The 18,295-nt window shown below is 59.0% G+C and overlaps 1 protein-coding gene across 7 annotated transcripts in view; it reads left to right on the top strand.

Moving 5' to 3' along the window:
- The window catches only part of ZMIZ1 (zinc finger MIZ-type containing 1), a 231,926-nt gene that overhangs the window by 126,905 nt on the left and 86,726 nt on the right, over positions 1-18,295 (top strand). For all 7 annotated transcript variants that reach the window (XM_039240532.1, XM_039240529.1, XM_039240534.1 and 4 more), the window contains 2 exons: positions 3,462-3,575; positions 11,352-11,457. In XM_039240532.1, coding sequence (XP_039096463.1) covers positions 3,462-3,575; positions 11,352-11,457 — 220 coding nt within the window. The remainder of the gene's footprint in view (positions 1-3,461; positions 3,576-11,351; positions 11,458-18,295) is intronic.

The raw sequence follows: 18,295 nt of genomic DNA, 5'->3' as shown, positions 1-18,295 counted from the left end.
GCAGCCCCCCCCCCCCCAACCCTATGGGCCCTTCTGAGCATCTGCCCCTCCATCTCTGAGCCCCACGGCTTCCTGGGCACCCGGCCACCTCACCCACCCTGCTCTTTCTCCCTTGAGCTAGAGGCCCTGTGGGAGCATGTATCAGGCCTCCCACCAGGCTAAGTTCCTAGGGGCAGAGGCTATGCCATATTCTTCACAAAGGCCAGCAGAGCCTAGCACAGTGCCCGGGGCAGGGCAGGGCCCACGTAAGTTGAGGGGAAGCAGGGGAGGGGTGAACTGATGGATGAAGAGTTAAGGGAATGAGTGGACCAGTAGATGGATGGACATAAGGATGGGCAGGTAGATATAGATGATGGATGGGTAAATGGATGAATGAATGGATGGACGGGACGTTGGATTAGGCTCCATCCAATTCTGGATGGATAGATAGATAGGTGCATGGATGAATGGATAGATGGGAAATGAATAAAGTAGTGAATGTTTGACTGGGTAAGTGGGAAAGGGGATGGATGGATGGATGGACAGATTGTTTGATTTACAGATGAACTAATAGGAAGACGCATTCATCCCTTGGTCTGGGGGACCAGTCCAACTTGGTCTAGGCTTGTTGTCACCTCCTCCTGCCTCGGTAGCCAGTGGATACAGGCCAGACCTTCTGAGGAACTGTGGAGACAGGCAGCCTTCCTGGTGGGAGGTGAGGTACTAGGACCCAGGAAGAACCACAGCCAGGGAGGCCTCTGCCTTGACTCAAATCTGTGCTCCCTTCCCCTGACCATCAAAGGCTGGCCACTCCCCATGCCACGAGGGACCTGTGCTGAAGTGGCCAGGTGGCTGACCTGCAACACTGACAGACCATCCTTCGGACAGTTAACTATTCACCAACCGTCTCTGCACGGGCCTGGCCTTGTGCCAGTCTTAAGAGTTTCAGAGGTGAACAGGGCACTGTTTCTGCTCTCGAGATGCTCGTAGGAGAGAAGACACTGTACCAAGGTCGGAGCAATAGCAACCTTTTCCTGCCGTCTACTCTGTAATGAGGATGTCGTTATTTAAATCGCTCCTGACTTTGTAGCATTCCTGTAAGCGGCCACCACCCCATCTTACCAATGAGGGGCCTGCGGCTCAGGAACACACCCAGGACTGTGTGCCCCAGGGGCAGAGATAGGTCAGACCCAGGTCGCCTTTCCTGTGCCGTCCAGGGACCTCGTAGTCGAAACGGGAAACAAAAGCACAGAGAGGGCAGGGGTCTTGGGCCAAGGCCATAGAGCCACAGCACTGAATGGCGGGATCCCTGGCATTCCTTCTACCAGTGAGTTGCGCCCACCAGTGACCATCCAGAACCCAAGCTGAAGGCCATGTGAGCTGGCTGCCTCAAGGGTGGGGAAGCCTGGAGGTGGGCTGGCCAAGATATGGCTGTGTGCTCAGGGGCCAGAACAAAACTGGGCCCCTGGGACTAGCCTCAGAGGCCACTTGGGAGCCCAGGAGCCCTGCAGGGTGAGGGTGCTGTGGGCAGGCAGCTCTGAGAGCTGCATGTGGTGGCTGCTGACCCTGCTAATTGGGTGTGACATCACGTAAATAAACGGAACAACTCGGTTAGCAGAGGGAAGCTGCTGGGCGGGGAATTAGCTGATTTGCATGGCTTTCCACTCGGAGCCCAGACAGCTGGGCCACCCATGGCCTTGGAGGGGGCACGTTTTAAAGAGAGAGCACGGGAGGCGGAGGTGAGCACCCACCACTGCCCTTTGCTCCCTGTCGAGGTTCCTCCCAGCTCCACCTGTGCAGAAGGAGCCTGTGTGGGCCGGGGCTGAAAGCTGCACGGAACAGCCGTGCTTCCCCGGGGAGACTCCGGGACGCAGAGTCAGGGCCAAGGGCAACCTGCTGGGGAGCACCCCATGCACCAGGCGCTTCACCAGGGGCCGCATGAGCCTCCCCTCGTCCCGCACTCCCCAGCCCCGTGACGGAGGGCCTGCTGCTATTCCCCTGACCTCTCTCTCTCTTTCCTTCACTGCTCCCTCTCCCTTTTCGCCCCCAGAGGCACCTTGTTCTAAGGCACTTCACTTTCTTCCATCCATTTTTAAATCTTTCGTGCACGGACCACGTTGTAACGATAGTCGCAGAACCCTGAGCAAAAGAAACAAAAATTCCCGCCGCTAGGCTGTGATGGGTCATCCCGTTTTACAGATGGGACTGAGGTTCGGGAAGCTGAGGGACTGCCCTGGGTCAGTGGCAAGCGGGAGGTGAGGCAGAGGGAGCCCCCGGGACCCTGCATGTTCCATTGCTTCCCAATCCCGGGACCTGGTCGCTGCTAAGACCCCTCCCTGCCTTGGCTCCAGGGCAGACTGTAGCCACGGGTTGGGATGGAGTGCAGGGCCTGCCCCGGAGGTGGGGGGGGAGGCGGGGGGAGCTACTGTTGCCTTTCTCTCCCCAGCACCAAGGCAACAGGAGCCTTAGAAACCCCCCTCCCCCCATCCCTTTTGCAGCTGGCTTAACCTCTGATCCTTGGGGACATACCCTAGGTGTCCCTCCAGAGGACCCATTGCTGGGATCCCAGCTCTGTTCCTGACCTGCTGCGTGACCCTGATCAAGTCACTCATCCCCTGAGCTAAGGCGCAGCTCTGTAGGGTCTGGGAAGACCTGGGTGGGGGTTAGAGCGGGAAGCCGTCCCCCCTCACCCCTGCCCGACAGCCACCTGGCCTGAGTCTGAGGCAGAATCTAGAGGCCTTGGTGCCCACTGCAGTCTCTGTTGACTCACACCCCCTGACTGGGAGGGGCTTGAGCTCAGGCAGGGATCCCTCCCCAAGATGCCAGCGGGTCCCCAGCCTAGCCAGACTGGGAACAGGAAATCTGGCCTTGGGGAGCTAAGTCACATACACCAGAACCCCCCGTGTGAGAATAGCCTGGGCGCAGTGTGCTTATAGTTTGACTCCCTGGCTGAGTTTGGCCTGGAGGTCTCTCTCTGACCCTGTCCCTTGTTTGGCTGTGACCGTGTTGCTCTGAAGGCAGACTGGCAGACGTCCAGACCTGGGTTGTGGTGGTGGCAGTGGTGGTTAGCGGGAGTGGGCACCATCAAGAAGGAATCGCCAGGGCAAGGCTATCCTAGCTCAAGGAGACCCAGCCCCCAAGCGTGGGGCCCACAGGCTCCCCTCCTGCACCCTGTGGAGCTCACCTGCCCCCGCTACCAGCATCCAGAAAACACTTTAATATTACTGTCTTTCTCTAAGAGGACCTTGGTTTTCCTATCCTTGCAATGGGGCTACTCATCTCCATCCTGCCAGGGACCAGGTGGGGTGGATACAAAGGGAGAGTGAATGAGAGGGAGTCTGAGAAGCTTCCTTATTCCTGGTCTGCCCCTTTCTTCGAGCCTCCTCCCCTGGGAGGCCGGGGGTCATCGCCACCCCAGACGTGCACGCTGCCCTGCTGGCTTGTTCCTGGAGCTTCATGCTGCCTCCTTCCCTCTCCCGCAGCACTTACAGAACCCTGCTAACTTCCACAATGCCGCCACGGAGCTGCTGGACTGGTGTGGGGACCCGCGAGCCTTCCAGCGGCCCTTCGAGCAGAGCCTGATGGGCTGTCTGACGGTGAGTCTGCCTCCCCCTCCCCCACTGCACCCGGGGAGGATGCCTGGGGACTCGTGAGCCTGTCCAGCTGTCGGAGAGGCTGCAGATAACAGAAGATGATAGAAGGACAGCATCACCGGAGGGAACAGCCCTTCTGTGTGTGCCCTCCCCCCCAACATACAGCTTCCAGGAAAACAGTCTGATGGGGAGACACAGCCCTCAGACTGATATGGGCTCCTCACACCTGATCGGAAAGCACAAGGCCTCCCTGGGGTGGGGGGTCACGTCTAGTGAGGGTACATGTTCACTCTCAGCAAAGCAGAATTTTTAGCCATTCTTTAAAAAAAAAAAGTTTATTTCTCTTGAGAGAGGGAGAGAGAGAGTGCTCACACATAGGAGGAAGGGCAGAGAGAGAGAGAAAAAAAGAGAGAAACCCAAGCAGCCTCTGCACTATCAGCGCAGAGCCTAATGCAGGGCTCGAACTCACAAACTGTGAGATCGTGACCTGAGCTGAAACCAAGAGGCAGCCACTTAACCGACTGAATCACCCAGGAGCCCTGAGCCGTTCTTTTATCCAGTTGTTCATTCGTGCATTTGGGCAAACCTCTGTCAAGTTCTTTTTGCAGTCATCCATCCTTCTACCCATTCATGGAAGCATTTAATGAGCTCCTATGACATCCGTCCATCTATCCAAATAAACATTGATTGATCCCTCATTTATCACATACGATCCCCTGTGCGAAGTCCTGGGAAACCACAGAGGAAGACTTTGCCAAGCCCAATGCCCTCTTTAGCGGGGAGACAGATGTGGAAAGAGATGGCCAAGAGAATTGTGTCCAAGGTGAAGCAGCCCAGAGAAGGGAGGCATTAACTGCCTGGGAGGTGGGGCGGCTGGTGGAAAACAGAGGCAAGGAGCTAGAGACATGCGTGTGGGTGTTTAGGACAGCATGTGCAAACGCCCCAGAGAGCTGAAATTCACTCCACTTGATAAGGGCGTAGGATGCAGGCCGAGCAGAGGCCAGGCCCGGAGCTGGTGGCATGATTTGCCAAGCCTCAGAGCTCACCAGCTGAAGCCATGGGGAAGGATCTCACTGCTTGTGAATGACCACAGCCGCGTGACGTGTACCCGTAAGCTTGAGGGAGCCTCGGTGGCCGGTGAGGGCAGTTTCTCAAAATGACCCCTGGGTCAGCTTTAAAGGGAACATGGGTAAACAGATGGCCAGAGAGCCCAGCTACCCCAAGGCTCGGAGAAGAGGGGCCAAGGCAGATGCCTGGCCAGGTAGGAATCTTAGGTGAAGTTCAAGGGCACCTTGTTCCCTGAAAAGCTCCAGATAGGAGGGAGGTAAAAGCCCCAGCATGGCCCTGGCCTGGAGCAAACAGAAGAGTGACATTCTCATGGGGCATCGTTATAAAACACCCCTTCTGTGCCTGCCACTGAGCATGGTCCACTGCATAGACCTTCTCACTGAATCCTCAAACTCCAGGAAGCTGGCCCCACCTTTGTCCCCATTTTATAGAGGAGGAAACGGAGGCTTCCTGTGATGGCTTCCCAGGGTCACACAGGCAGTTAGAGGTGGGTGTGGGATTCAAGCCCAGACCCCTCTGCCTCGCAGCCAGTAGGGATGCCAGCCAGGGGAGCGGCTCCTCAGGGCTCCTCCATTTGTCTGAGGCTAATGCTGTCTGGCTCCCTTAGAGCCACCAGGCCAAATCAGGCGCTGCCTGCACTGCCCGGCCCTCCTCATCTCCAGCCCACTGGGCTCCCCTCCCTCTACCAGCTCCCTTAATCCTCTTTGCGGGGATCCCACCCGGTTCAGGCTAAGCCCTGCCGGCAGGGACAGATGTTACAAGCGGCCCCCTCATTCCCATCCCAGCTGCCGGCAGCTATAAGTCAAGGAGGAGGTGGGGACCATGCACGAGGTGTGGCCAGACTGCCCTCCACAGTCCCCAGCATCACGCCCGGAGCCTTGCCCGGCCTGGGATACAGGGATTCAAAGCTGACTCAGACAATGGCCCCGTGCCGGCTGGATGGGCATTGGGGTGTGAGATGACCGGCAGCTGGCCCTGCCCCGTCCCTGTCATTTAGCCATTTAACAGACACTCGCTGAGGCTCTATGCTGGGCCTCTCTCAAGCAGCGTATGTTCCAGCGGGGAAGGTGGGCACCAAACTCATAAAAGAGTAAAAAAGGACACACACTGGTCTGCTGTGAGAGGGGCTAGAGTGCCGGTTTGGGGAAGTCTCCAGAGGAGGTGACCCCAGCTGAGACCTGAGTGGCAAGAAGAAGTCATCCATGAGAGGGGAGGGTCCTCCAGCCAGAGGGAACTGCCAGTGCAAAGGCCCTGAGGCTTCATTTGTTCAAGGAACAGAAAGAAGTCTCAGATGGCTGGAGCACAGAAGAGGGAGATACAAGAAAAGGTCAAAAAGGGAAGCAGAAACAAGCCAAGACAGGGCCCTCAGGCTGAGGGAGAAGAGCTCGGATACTGTCTGAAGGGTGATGGAGAGCCTTGAAGATCTTGAGCAGGTGAGCGATGGGATAAGGTTTGTGTGAAGACAGGAGCTCTAAGGCGAGCATCCTTGGAGGATAGGCTGGAAGGATTCTGGAGGTCTTCCTGGAGGAGGAAGCCCAGGGAGGAGCCCGGAGGATCTGACTAGCCAGTGGGGAGGCTGTGGCTTCCTGGGGAAGAGGCAGCTGTGTGGACAGAGGCACAGTGCCAGCTCTCCTGAGCCGCCCCTCGTCACACCGCAGCCTAAGGCACGCCGTTGGTTCAAGGTAGGCTTTGACCCCCACCTCTCTGGCCTGCTGCTTCGCCAGAAAGGGGCCTTTGGTTCACCCGCCAGTTGCGGAGACGTGAGTTTGACTGTGCCTTTGGAGCTCAGCAGAAGTAGCAGCAGGGACGTGTGGGGAAGGGGGGGTGGGGGTCACAAAAGACACTCACGACCCACAGCCTTTTCCTGGCTCCTTCAATCCTTATGAAGTCCCTGCAGAGCAGAGGGAAGGATCATCGCTTGCGGCAACTGATGGGGGGAGGGGAGCTTGCTCCGGTCCCAGGCTGGTACTACTGACCCCCGAGGGCCCTGCTGCTGTCCTCCTGTCCCCCTGCACATTCTCAGCCCCAGCCGTGGTGCACGGGAGGGACAGGATGGGGGAGGTCAGAGGTCCCACGGGGCCTAAACAGGGCAAGGCTGCACCCCTCCCCATCCAGGGGCAGGCTGAGCGCCCCAGGTTGCCACCATCCCCGGGGTGACCCCTGGGAACAAATTCCCTCTGGATGTGGCTTACTTGGAGGATAGAAATGAAAAACCACTTAGCCTCAGTCAGCAAACAGGCACACGCTTGTCACACTGGGGCTGGGCCCTGGTGAAGAGCAGCCCGTAGTCCCCTGCCCCACCCTCCCCTTCAGGCCCTCTGACCCCAGGATGTGCAGGAGCCCTGTGGCCCCTCCCAAGGGGTGAGGGGTGTGAGCTGCGGTCACCACCTCAGACCAGGTTTTTCCTAACCGTGCCGGCGGCTCGCTTCCTGGCCCTTCCCTTAAAATCAGGCCTGTCTGGACTCACTCATTCTTCCTCCCTGAAGGCGGGGCACGCTCTCCCTGCTCTAGGAGCAGAAAGGAGGAGGCCAGAGAGCAGGAGAGGGGAGGCAGGAAGGAGAGGAGGTGGCAGAGGGGACAGCAGTGCCGTCCCCATCTCTCCAGCAATGCCTCCCCAGAGCCTCAAAGAACCCGCTGCTGAAGCTGCCAGGGGGGTGTCCATAAACAGTGCTCACTGAGCTGTGCGCCTAGTCTGGACTCCCAGCCCCTCAACGAGAGCACTGCACAGGCGAGCAGACGGGGGCCCAGAGAGAGGCTGAGTCACCTGGGTGAGGTCGGACAACTAGCAAGGGGCAGAACCAGAACCCCGGCTGGTGCCTGACTCCAAAGCAGCAGCGGCAACAGCCACAGACACCTGCCACCCCCTGCACTGAGATGGGGACGGGGGCCAGGGAGGGGGGCAGAGAGGGCAATGAGGGCTGTGCCCTGAGGGGCTTGTGTAATGACAATGAGACAGAACCGGGACACACAGAACTGCCAGAGCTGCCAGCACACAACCTGGGAAATAGAGGACGTCCTTGCACTTTTACAGAGGAAACATCTGAGGCTCAGAGAGGTCAAGACGCCTGCCTTGGGTTGCACAGGATAGGGTGGAGCAGAATTGAAGCGCAGGCCTGGCGTGCCTCCAGTTCCCCTGCCTCCCTCAGAAGGTGTCAGAATCCAACCCCACGCCAGGAGCAGAATCTCCCAGACAGCTTGTCCCACTTCGCAGCCCGGAGGCTCACTGCTTTTCAAAGCCACGAACTCTCTCTATGGGACTGTGTGACCTTGAGCACACGCCCTCTGCCATCTCAGGGCTTCTGTTTCCCTCTCTGTGGCTCGAAGGGCTGGACTCCCTGACCTGTGGGTCCCTCTGGGACCCTGGATCTCAGTCTCAGGCTGCCAGGAGCTGGCTGGGCCTGGCTGGGCAGCCAGCAGAGGGCAGCAGCGCCTCCCTGGAGGCCTGTGTGGAGGAGGGGGTCTTCCCCTGGCCCACCTTCCAGAAGGTTCCATGCCCTGTAGGATCAGGCCTCTGAACACAACGGGCTACACAGCTAAGTCCACCCCCTGCCCCCGCCCCACACCGTCAGTCAGACCCACCTCACAGGCCTTTCCTGGGCCAGAGGAAGCCAGTGGTGGGGAGGGGGGTGGGGGAGAGCGGTGCATGTAAGGCACTCTAGGGCCTCAGGGTCCAGCTTTGCGACACCTGTGCTGTGCTGACCTTCAGCAAGGCCCTACCCTCTCTGGGCCTTGACAAAAGGAAGCTGTTGCCAGTGACCCTTCTGAACTCCGTGGCTCAGGGGATTTGGTGACAAGCAGACCTTCCCTACCTGCAGGACAGCTTTGATACCAGCACCAGGCCCCTCTTGCTCAATTTCTCTTGGTTGTTTTGTTTTGTTTTAAACCAGAGCAACAGGATTAGCCAGTATTGGCCCAATAGTGAAACCTTTGCCTTCCTGCCCTCAACACGGGGCCTGAGGTTTCTCCCAGCAGTTACGGCCTTACCCTTTCTGGGGCTGCAAAGAGGTCCTCTCGGGGAAAGAGCCTAGACTCCTCAGGCCCACTGCCTGGGACTGCATCCTGGCTCTCTCATGGACAAGATTTGTACTCTTTGGCTGTTATTCATACTCAGTTTCCTCATCTGTGAGACAGAGATAAGAACAGACCGCCTCCCGGAGCTGTCGTAAGGGTCTGGGCACTTGGCTGCGCACGGCTTTTACTTGGCCCTCATACTGGGAGCCAGTGTCCTCATTATACTGCCTGCCCTTGTCAGCACATCCCCAAGCAGCAGCCTCGCTGATGCCCTCATCCAAACACACGGTGCTCACTCATATCCGCCCCAAGCTTCCACCAAAGTAAAGGGCACCGGCGTCAGCATCTCAGCCGAAGTGACCTTTCCCGACCCGCTGTAGAGAGTGTCCGTCTCCAGACCTGAAATTTTCAACAGGCCACAGAGTAAATAAGTGGCCTTGGTTTTTCTGCTTGGATGGCGAGACTAACAGTAAGGTTGCCCTGCCCATAGCTGGCCCAGAGCCTCTGGATCGTGAGGTGGGGGGGGGGTTCGGGGCGGGGGGTGCCATGATAACCACAGTCAGGGGCCAAGAGAACGTGTGGAAAGAGGCCTGGGGGGAACAGGTGACTTCTGTGTCAGGGGCTTCGGCTGGCAGCAGAGAAGAGGCGCTGAGCAAACATTCAAACCTGAGAAGTCCTTTTCCCTCCTTGCCCTGGGAGTTCCTCGGAGATGGGGGCAGGGAGACAAGGCCCCATTCCGAGGGGCTATGGTGGTCCCGGGGAGGGGGAGTCCCCGGGCTCCTCCCTGGCTCACCAGGGGCAGCCTGTCCAGGCCCTTGTGAGTATCCATACTTTTTAAACGAGAGGGTTGGCCTAGATTCGCTGTTTTCCTATCCTTTTTAGCCCTGGAGCCCTTGTAACGAACCCTTAAATATAAAGCAGATAGTGAGGAACTATTCCGGAGGCTGGGCGGAGCCCCATGGCAGCCTGAGGTCCCCTGAGCGCCTCTGGGGCAGGCGGTCTCGAAAGGCTTGCTGACTGAGTCTTATCTTTCTCAAAAGAAGGAGCTCCCACATCTGGGAGCACTGCTTTCTCACCCAGCCCTAGCCGCCCCAGCTCTTAGCCTGCGCCAACTCCATTTTCCTTCCTTTTTTTTTTTTTTGATGTTTTATTTACTTCTGAGAGAGAGAGAGAGAGAGAGAGAGAGAGAGAATCTGAAGCAGGCTCCAGGCTCTGAGCTGTCAGCACAGAGCCCGACATGGGGCTCGAACCCATGAACCGTGAGATCAGTTCCCTGAGCCGAAGTCCAATGCTTAACCGACTGAGCCACCCAGGTGCCCCCATCAACTCCATTTTCCAAGGGCCTTCCTTCTTACTAAGTAAACCTGATTTTGCCTCTGTTAACGAGGAAGGCGGGCAGGAGGGAGCTGGTCTGGCCATGCAGCAGGACACGTGGGAAGGAATGGGGAGGGAGCGAAGCCAATGGGTGTGGGCCTGCAGAGCCGTCCGCGGGTCCCCCTGGGAGCACCCATCCCACACTGCCCCTGGGGACTGTCAGCCCTCCTAGCCCCTCACCTGTCCCCCCTCCAGCCTGCACTCCAGAGGTTCTCGAAGAGAAGGAAGGGACCTCCAGGCTCCAAATACACAACTGTTAGCAAGCTTCCATCGACACGCTCATGGGAGCCTCCCGTGTGCTGAGCAGGTGCTTGGCGCTGGATGCAGACCCCAGGCTGAGCATGAGGAGCCTGCAGCCTCTGGGCTGGGGTCTGAGAGGCTGCAGGTCGCCTGGCACAGAGCTGAGCATTGGGGAGCATAGCGTGTGCATCTGGAAGAGCTGTAGTGCTCTGTCGGGCAGCTGTGAGCCGAAGCTTCGCGAAGCAGTGTGTCCGGGGCTGCTCTGCAGGCACAGATTTTTTTTTTTTTTTTTTTATAGATAAACCCAACATTTTTTTAAAATGTTTTATCTATTTCTAGGAGAGAGAGAGAGACAGCGTGAGCAGGGGAGGGTCAGAGAGAGAGGGAGTCACAGACTGAAACAGGCTCCAGGCTCTGAGCTGGCAGTCAGCACAGAGCCCGACGCGGGGCTCGAACCCACGAACCGCGAGATCATGACCTAAGCAAAAATTGGACGCTTAACCGACTAAGCCACCCAGGCGCCCCCGCGGGCACAGATTTTGACTCTGGAGGGAGCAGTGCGGCCAGGTGGGGACCACGCCTGGAGTGGCGAGGGCAGGGAGCATCCACGATGGTGCCTGCAGGAGCTCAGGGAAGGGATAGGAAGAGGTGCCAGGGGACTTCCCGAGGTGCCTGGACTCAGAAGGGAGTTTGGGGAGCTGCTCTGGGGGGAAGAGAGGCCTGGAAACATGGAAATAGGCACTGCCCGCCCCCGCCCCCACACTCCTCCGCCTTCTGGAATGTGGCCAGATGGAGTCCTTGAAAGCTGCAGGGCCTGGGCTTTGGGGTCAGGCCCACCAGCAGACTGGCAACCCCCAAAGGCAGGGGCCAGGATCCCAGGGCCTGCCATGGAGGAGATGCTTATCAGTGGTTGCTGAGTAACTGAGCAAAGCCTAGTCTGAGTCCCAGCTCGGCCCGATCTTGGGGACCTGCCTTAGCCTGCCCCCCTCACCAGCCTCCCCCGTGAAATGGACACCTCCGCTGCTCTGGGCTCGGAGGCCGGACGCCAGCAGTGACTCACCCCACTCTCCCTCTCCTTGCTGGCAGGTGGTCAGTCGGGTGGCAGCCCAGCAAGGATTCGACCTGGACCTCGGTTACCGACTGTTGGCAGTGTGTGCTGCAAACCGAGACAAGTTCACCCCGAAGTCTGCGGGTAGGTGACCGCCGGGGGCTCCACGGGCGTCACCGGGCCGTGGGGGTATAACTGGGTCCTAACGCCGGGCTGAGTGCCACCCCTGTTGGCGGGCGCCTTGGTTCTTCCGGGTGCAGTGTGGGCCTCCAAGTCCCCCATGCTGGCCAGCCCCTGGCTGATGCTCGCCCCTTCTCTCAGGCAGTATTCTTACCCATGGGGGTGCGTCAGGGCCGGTGGGAGTCCCAGGGGACACACCACGGCCCAACAGGCTAAAGGGAGACGTGTACCATCTCGTTTCATGAATCACCATAACGACCCCTTGGCATGAGCACTGCGACCATCCCCATTTTACAGACCAGGAAACTGAGGCTCTGAGAAGCTGGAGAGGTTTCTCAGGTCACACAGCCGGAAAGGGGCAGCGCTGGGATTTAACCCTAGGCCTGTAGTCCAGAGTCAGCATTCTTAACCCTGACATGCCACCGTGTTCATTCAAAACGTTCGTGCTTAAAATAAAACACAAAGTGAAAGGGAGTCAGTACATGCAGGGCTCTGAAAACTTGCTCTGTGCAGTCTTATCCACTGCAACCTTGTCATGGCTTTGGGACGCCCTGCCCCTATATTAACGAGAGGCCACAGAGGTGCTAGCAGCATTCTGTGGGAGGGCTTTAACCACCCCAAAAATGCAGTTTTATACCTCCCACCATCTTCAGTATCTTGCCTAAGGAGGGGGTGCAGCGTAACCTTGAACTCCCGACAGGACTAGCACAACCCAGCCCTGTCACTTGCTGAGTGTGCGGCCTCCGAGCCTCCGTTTCTCTCCTTGGGAAGGCAGGAACGACAATGAGACTTACCCTGCAGGGCTCGTCGTAAGTTCTAGAAACACGTGCGTTGCCAAACACGGTGTCTACATGTTGCTAACGTTTTTTATGTTAGAGCGACTCATTGGAAAAGAAAAGAAGATCCGTTATTTCCTTTGTATGACAATAAAACAGACGTTTTCTTGGAATTCGTCGATCGGTTCTTTGGAGTATATCTAGAAACAGCCTTAAGGAAAACGTTTAGAAGACATCTCACGACGTTAGTTTCGTAACGCTGCTCAACCTGTAATCTCTCCAGTGCGGGTTTGTGCTCCCTCCACGAATGTTTGCAGACCATGCACAGGGACGACGGTCGTTTACAGAGCTGTGTGAAATTAAGGTTAGCCTGTGGCACCTCTAAGATCCTTGACATGCCAGCCGGTGCTGGGATACGGCTGTTGTATTGAACTGCTTGCCAGAAAATGGTCCTGGAATCTCTTAAGTGACATCTATTCCTGATGGGCCCCACAGTTTTAATAATAACTCAAGTCAATACAGTTTTGACAAGGTAAAAATTGCTGCTTATCCAAGAAACATGTATATCCATATCTCTATTAAGGTCCTGCCTTGCGTGGGCCCCTGGCCAGGTATGTATGGGTTCTGGCGAGGAGTACAACAGCCGTGGCCCCACCTCGGGAAGCTTCTAGTTTAGAGCAGAGGTCAGCAAACTTCCGTAAAGAGCCAGATAGTAAATAGCTTAGGCCTCGCAGGCTGTACAAAATCAAGTGTGGATGGTATTTAAAGAAGTGAGTATGACTAGTTTCAATGAAACCTCGTTTATGAAATCAGGTGATTGGCTCTGATTTTCCTGACCCCCTGTCTGGAGAAAAGAAAAAGATCATACAATCATAGGTGTGGGTGGGTGTGCGTGGGTGGGTGGGTGTGCATGTACATGTGTGTAAATTCGAGCTGAGCTGAATTCCATGAAGGAAAAGTCAGGGAGGCTAGGGGACCCCTCGGGGGCGGGGGAAGGCTTCCTGGGACCTGAAGGTTGAGAAGTGTTGAACAGGTACAGACAAAGAGGAGGAGCTTCTTCCCAGGTAAAGGGAACTGGCTGAGCAAAGGTCCTGAGGTAGAAGGAAGCATGGCTTTTCGGCAGAACTAAAGCAAGAGCAGTGGCTCCAGAGCCCAAAGGCGGGAGTCAACGGTAGTTAGACACACAGGGCCTGTCTTGAAGGGTTGTGGGTTTTGTACTAAAAGCGATGAGAACATGGCTGAATTCTCATTTTGCAAAGATGGCTCCGGCTTCAAAGGAAGAACAGATTGCACAGGGGAGGGGAGGGGGGCAGTGTAGATGCAGGGAACCGGGTGGCAGATTGCTGGGGACATTGGGATGATGGTGGCCGGACCAGTAAGGTCCCCCTTCTTGTGCAGTAGAGGGAAGGGAGTGAACCAGAGGGGATGTAAGAGGCAAGACCAAGTCAAGGATAGCACGGCCAGAGGGCTAGGAGGAAAACACGACAGTGGGCTATCTCAGAAACCCCAGCTTCTCCCTCCTTGGGGAGGGGAGCCTCCGGCCCCTATGCAGCCCTTCCCTCCGGAGTCTCTTGTGCTCCTGCTGGTACGTGCTGGGAGCTCTCTTCTACTTGGCCGCAGTGCTCAGCCTGGTGAGACATGGGGTATCGTCTGTATTTATGGCTGAGGAAATGGAGCTCAGAGAGGTCTGTGACTCACCTGTTGTTGCACAGCTCATCAGTGACAGAGCTGGGACTTCAACCCATGCTGCCTCTGAACCTAGACTTGGGAGGCCCCCGTGCTCCTGGGCAGGGTCTGGGAAGCCACTCCATTCGGGAGAGCCCTTTACTTTGCTCAAGTCTCTCTAGCGTGGCCCCGCCCTTGCAAAGTGGTGTCTTCCGGCCTCATGTCTCCCGAAACAAGGGCTTTGTTCTTCCCTCTGTTTGCACTTCCAGTTGTGCACAGCTCTTTACAGTTTATCCAGCCTTTTCCCAGCCATTGTGTCTGTTAAGTCCTAGGATATCCCCTAGGCCCCTGAGGCGAGGCCTCGGCATACCCATTCTGCAACTGCGAACACTGAGGCCTGGCAAGCCCCACGGCTCCACTACCACTTGAATTCCCTTTCTTGGGAGGCACCGCCAGCCGTGACTATCCACCTCTCACAGGTCAGCCCCAGCCCCCTGAGAAGTCTGGGCCTCAGAGCTCAGCTTGCCAGCCATGCCCCTGCCTGGCCCTTCCTCTGGGAAGGGAGGCTGCCCGCCCGTTGGGAGGAGGCAGGGGCCTCTGGGGGCCGGCTGGCCCGTGTGAGGGATGAAAGCCATGGGGACACTGAGCTGTGACCCCGAGTCCCAGAGGCGGCCCCAACACAGCCCTCCCTCTCCGTGCAGCCCACCTCCCAGGGCCATGGCCTCATCTGTCAGGGTGCCTGGGAGGTTTAAGTGAGATTCCCTAACCTGGGAAGTGAGGGCCCCGCCACCACCTGAGGCCCGGGGGGGCGGGGGGACCCAACAAATGCACTTTCTGGCCCTCCCTCCCTGCTCTGGTCTGCCTTTGCCCCCCCCCCCCCACGGGCTCCCTATGGCCCTAAGGCTTTTGCTGCCCCCCCCCACCCCCCCGCAAGCTGGTTTCCGGCTGCTCCCTTTCCCCGAGGCTCCGTGGCCACGCCGGGCCCGCTGCAGTCCCACCCCTGGGTGCAGCCCAGGGGCTCCGTCATGGCCTCAGGTGTGTGCGCAGCCGCCACACTGGCCACAGCCGGGCACGCCCAAGGCCAGGCTGCCGCAGTTCTAGAACGTGCCCTGTCCGTGGCTCCACAGCCAGCCCTCCTCCCTGACTCCCATTGTGTCGGCCCTGCTCAGGCGGTTTTCTGCCTCCTTGTCGCTCCCTCCCCTTTCTTTCTGAGGGTCTCGGACGGCCTGTGTCTGCGTCTACCTCCTTCCCTTCCCTGGTGCCCCTCAGACTTTCTCCCTGTGCCATGTGTACGTCTGTGTGCGTCTGGTGGGGGGAGTACGTGTCTGTGGGTCCGCGTGTGGTGGTGAGTGTGTGCGTGTGTGTGGTGGCGAGCGTGGGGGGGGGTCTGTGGGGCACACGTCTGTGTGCGCGTGCGCGCGTGTGAGTCGGGGGGCCGGGTGCACGTCTGCGGCGTCCCCGTCGCCCCCGCCTCCCGGCCTCCCCCGCGCGCGCTCCGCGTCTGTGTCTTGTCGGGAGGCCAGGCCGGGGCGGCCGAGGGCCGGCGGGATGAGATCATGCGGCGGGGAGCGCGGCTTTGTCAGGAGCGCTGGCGGGGAGCGGAGCGGCGCCGTGCGCGATGCCGGCTCGGCAGCAGGGGCTGGGGCCTGGGGGCAGCGGCGCGGCGGGCGCGTGTGCGTGTGCGCGCATGTGTGTGTGTGTGTGAGTGAGAGAGAGCGAGACAGAGACGGAGCGGGAGCGCAGAGCCGACACTGCAGCAAACCGCCAAGTCAGGCGTCTCCACGTGGGCCCCTCAGCCTCCCAGCCCCCAGCTCTTTGTTCTGGTGCAGCCTTTAGCCTGTGCGCTCGCACGCCGGGGCACGCGCACGCGGGCACGACGGCCGGGAGCCTCCCCGAGGGGAAGGTCCTGGGGGGGGGAGCCGCCCCTCCTCTGCGCACTCCGGAAGGTCACCTGCTTCATGCCTCCCCTCGGGCCCCCAGGAGAGGCCGCAGCGCCCCCTCCCCCCGCCACCGCGTGCCAGCCCTCAGCGACTTGGCAGGCGGCGCGGAAATGTCAGCGGCACCGGGCGGCACCGAGCGGGCCCACGCCTGCTGGCTGTGTAGGCACCCAGCAGCAGGCGGTCACCGTGTCTCAAGGTCCCCTAGAGCCCTCTGCGTGCTGTCCCGGCCCGAGTGACCATGTGTCCCCTCTGCTGACCCCAGAACCCAAGGGAAGGGGGGATCCAGGGCCCAGAGAATGGAGGGGGACCTGCCCCCCGTCTGGGCAAGGCACGGCGGAGCGCACATGAGAGCCTGGGGTGCCCGCTGCCTGTCCTCTCGCCCCTCCTGTCCCCGCAGAGGGTCAGTGATGGCTCCGGGCTCCTGTCTGGGAGCTGAGAGGCTCGGGGCTGCTGGCAGGGGGGAACCCTCCAGAGAAGAGCAGGTATGGGAGATGCCAGGGCGGCCCGGAGACCAGGCTTTGGAGAAGTCCAGGAGGCTTTGGAGAAGGGACCGGAGAACTCAGGAGAGGGCTGGAAGAGCCGCCCCTGACAACTCCAAGGGAGAGGCCAGCCTTCCTTAGGGACAGCGGAGGCCGGTTGTCAATCACCCGCCTGTGGGCTGGACGTGGCCCGCAGACTTCTGAGCTGTGACGTTCGGTGGTTTTAGAAATGCGTATTAGTTGCCAGCATTTGGTCTTTGGGAGATTATACTGTTGAGTCAAATGTCTATCTTCCTTTGAACGGGAACCTTGGACCCACGGCCCTCGACAGACTGGGTGGTGGCTGGCCCCTCAGATGGGTACTGTGCTTCCCCCGTCGTCTTGTGCCCCAAGTATTTCCCGAATTTGGAAGCCGGCCAGGCCCTGCGGACCTGTGTGTGTGTCTGACCTCTGTTTAAAGCACACCCTCACCACAGCCTGAACACGGGTCCTGGGGTGGAGGAGACCCAAGCAGAGTGGGTGTGGACCAGCACCCACTTGGCCCCGCTTCTCTGATGCTCTGACAGCCCTCAGAGGAGACATTTGTGGGAAGGGGACTGAGACATGCCCCCTGGAAGGTGAAGAATCAAGAGGGTCTGCAGCCCATGGTCCACGCAGGGGGGACTCAGAGGCTCAGTCCTCTGGTGCTCTCACTCCCAAGAGACCTTCCGTAGAGACTTGTCTAGCAGTCCTGGGGCTGAGACACAGACCCCGACCCGGGGGGGCCCAGCCATGGTGCGTCATACCCCCATCACAGGGTTGGGATGGGACAGGGGTCCGAGGCCAGCCAGGTCATTTCCCCACTTGTACCCAGGACTCGTAAGCAGAAGAAGGAGGCTCGTAAACTATTTCCCTCTGTCTTTGAAAACAATCCTTCTTGCTCCCACCTGGCTGAACGGGGGCTCTCCGACCTCCCTGGTGGTGGGGACATTCCTGGTCTCTCTTAGACGCTCTGCTTCTGTCTCTACCTCCGCGCCTCCCCCAGGACCTCTCTGGGCCCCCCCTCTGCCGCTGCCCACTCCGGAGCACGCAGCCACCTTCCCATCACCGTCACCGGGGAGGACAAATGGCCTCATTCAGGGACACCCTGCCAGATCTGTCTCTCTAAGACAAAGCTGTGCGCAGCTCTGCGTGAAAAATGGCTCACGGCCGCCCAGTGAGCGGGCGGGATCGGTGGGTGCAAATTGCAGGGGATTTGTTAACGCTTGCCAGCTTCCCCAGAAACAGCAGGGCAGGCGGGCCCTTGCCCTTGAAATGCCAGGCTGCCGGGCTGGGCGCCTTGTCAAGGCTGGGGACAGACTTCCTCCTGGACACCGGCCCCCACCCCCACATCTGAGCTCAGCAGAGCTGGGCGGTGGGGGAGGGATTTGGCTTCCTTCCTCCTGCACTCCAGGGCAAGTCCCGCTCAGGAAAGGGCTCTGGATTTCATCACCGGCCCCTGGGAACCGACTCATGGTCAGCCCTGTTTAGTGGATGAAACCTGTTCACAAGGCTTGCTCACCTCCTGCTGATTCACTGCTGTAGGAGAGGCCACCGGGGCGCTTATCGGCGTGCCCATTTTATAGAGGAGGAAACGAAGGCTCTGACGGGAGAAACAGACCCAGGCCGCATGACTAGTGGCGCTGGAGGCAGGGCTTGGGCCTCCACGTGGTCAGGTCTGGAGCACAGGGAGCCCTCCCCCTTCTGAGTGACCCTGAGGGAGCAGGTGGGGTAGGTCGTCCTGGGCCAGCGGCCCCTGGCTCTCCTCCCCTCCCCCAGCTCCCTGAGGCCTGAGGCCTGGGATCGGGTGGCCTCACTCTGCTCTTGGAGAAAAAGAACAGTGGGGAGGAGCCCACGTGACAGGGTTTGTGGACACAGCGTTCCCAGGCTAAGGAATGGGGGAGGAGGGGTAGCTGTGATGGTA

The sequence above is a fragment of the Hyaena hyaena genome, unplaced genomic scaffold (genome assembly GCF_003009895.1).
Source record: "Hyaena hyaena isolate Hyena2069 unplaced genomic scaffold, ASM300989v1 scaffold_176, whole genome shotgun sequence".
NCBI lineage: Eukaryota > Metazoa > Chordata > Mammalia > Carnivora > Hyaenidae > Hyaena > Hyaena hyaena.
This window is presented reverse-complemented; position numbering and strand designations above follow the sequence as displayed.